Below are 1,014 nucleotides of genomic sequence, written 5' to 3'. Positions count from 1 at the left end.
ATCTGCTTTGATCAGGGACGAATAACGAGAGTGTAAGTTGGTTTGTACAAGAGAGAAAATCTAATTAGTAATTCGTTAATCTGGTTTAATCCAGACGAGTGATTGATTGAGTGAGTGAGTGACTATGTAAACGAACGTATGGATAAACGAATGAATGAATGTATGTCACGCTGACACACCACAAGCCGTGAGTGTTTATATAGCGATTTGTCCTTATTAGACAGGGGATATTGGGGACATTCCTTTATTTTGAAATGTAAGATTTAGACTTTTTCCCTCTTTTTTGAGATTTTGGGTGGCCCTGAAAAGGGCCGTTTTTTTGTGTATTCTAAATAAATCGCTAGATTTATTTGGATGCAGCCTTCTCGGATTTCTTGGGTAAGAGAACGGCTTGGATGTTGGGGAGGACACCACCTTGAGCGATGGTTACTCCGGACAACAGCTTGTTCAATTCCTCGTCATTTCGGATAGCCAACTGTAAATGTCTTGGAATGATTCTGGATTTCTTGTTGTCACGGGCAGCGTTACCAGCCAACTCGAGAACTTCAGCAGCCAAATATTCCAAAACAGCGGCTAAGTAGACTGGGGCACCAGCTCCGACTCGCTCGGCATAGTTTCCCTTTCTCAACAGACGGTGGATACGACCGACAGGGAACTGTAATCCAGCCCGGGATGATCGGGTCTTGCTCTTTCCCTTTACTTTTCCTCCTTTTCCTCGTCCAGACATGATGTGAATTTAGTTAGTGAGACGGTGTCGTCGTGCGAAAGTCTAGTAACTGAATGAAGCGAACGCGACGACTAAAAACACTATTTATACTCGAAAATGGAGTCGAAAACTACGGTGCTCACTATCAAGTCCGCGCTATTTCACGAGAAAAGCTTTCGATCCTATTTTTCGACTCCATTTTCGAGTATAAAAGGAAAATTTCGCGCGTGTTCACTACTCACTTGACTGTTAGACACCGCACTGTCCACATCACGTTAGTACTCTAAATTCAACATGCCGCCAAAGGT

General features: G+C 43.4%; 1 protein-coding gene across 1 annotated transcript; it reads right to left on the bottom strand.

The window, feature by feature from the left end:
• Positions 1-346: 346 nt before the first annotated feature.
• Positions 347-727, bottom strand: LOTGIDRAFT_147122 (hypothetical protein; the record flags this gene model as incomplete). The annotated part of the gene is made up of 1 exon (XM_009053876.1): positions 347-727. The coding sequence occupies one exon, from the start codon at positions 725-727 to the stop codon at positions 347-349; it is 381 nt and encodes a 126-aa protein (XP_009052124.1).
• Between the last annotated feature and the right edge of the window lie 287 nt (positions 728-1,014).

The sequence above is a fragment of the Lottia gigantea genome (assembly GCF_000327385.1).
Source record: "Lottia gigantea unplaced genomic scaffold LOTGIsca_2012, whole genome shotgun sequence".
NCBI lineage: Eukaryota > Metazoa > Mollusca > Gastropoda > Lottiidae > Lottia > Lottia gigantea.
This window is presented reverse-complemented; position numbering and strand designations above follow the sequence as displayed.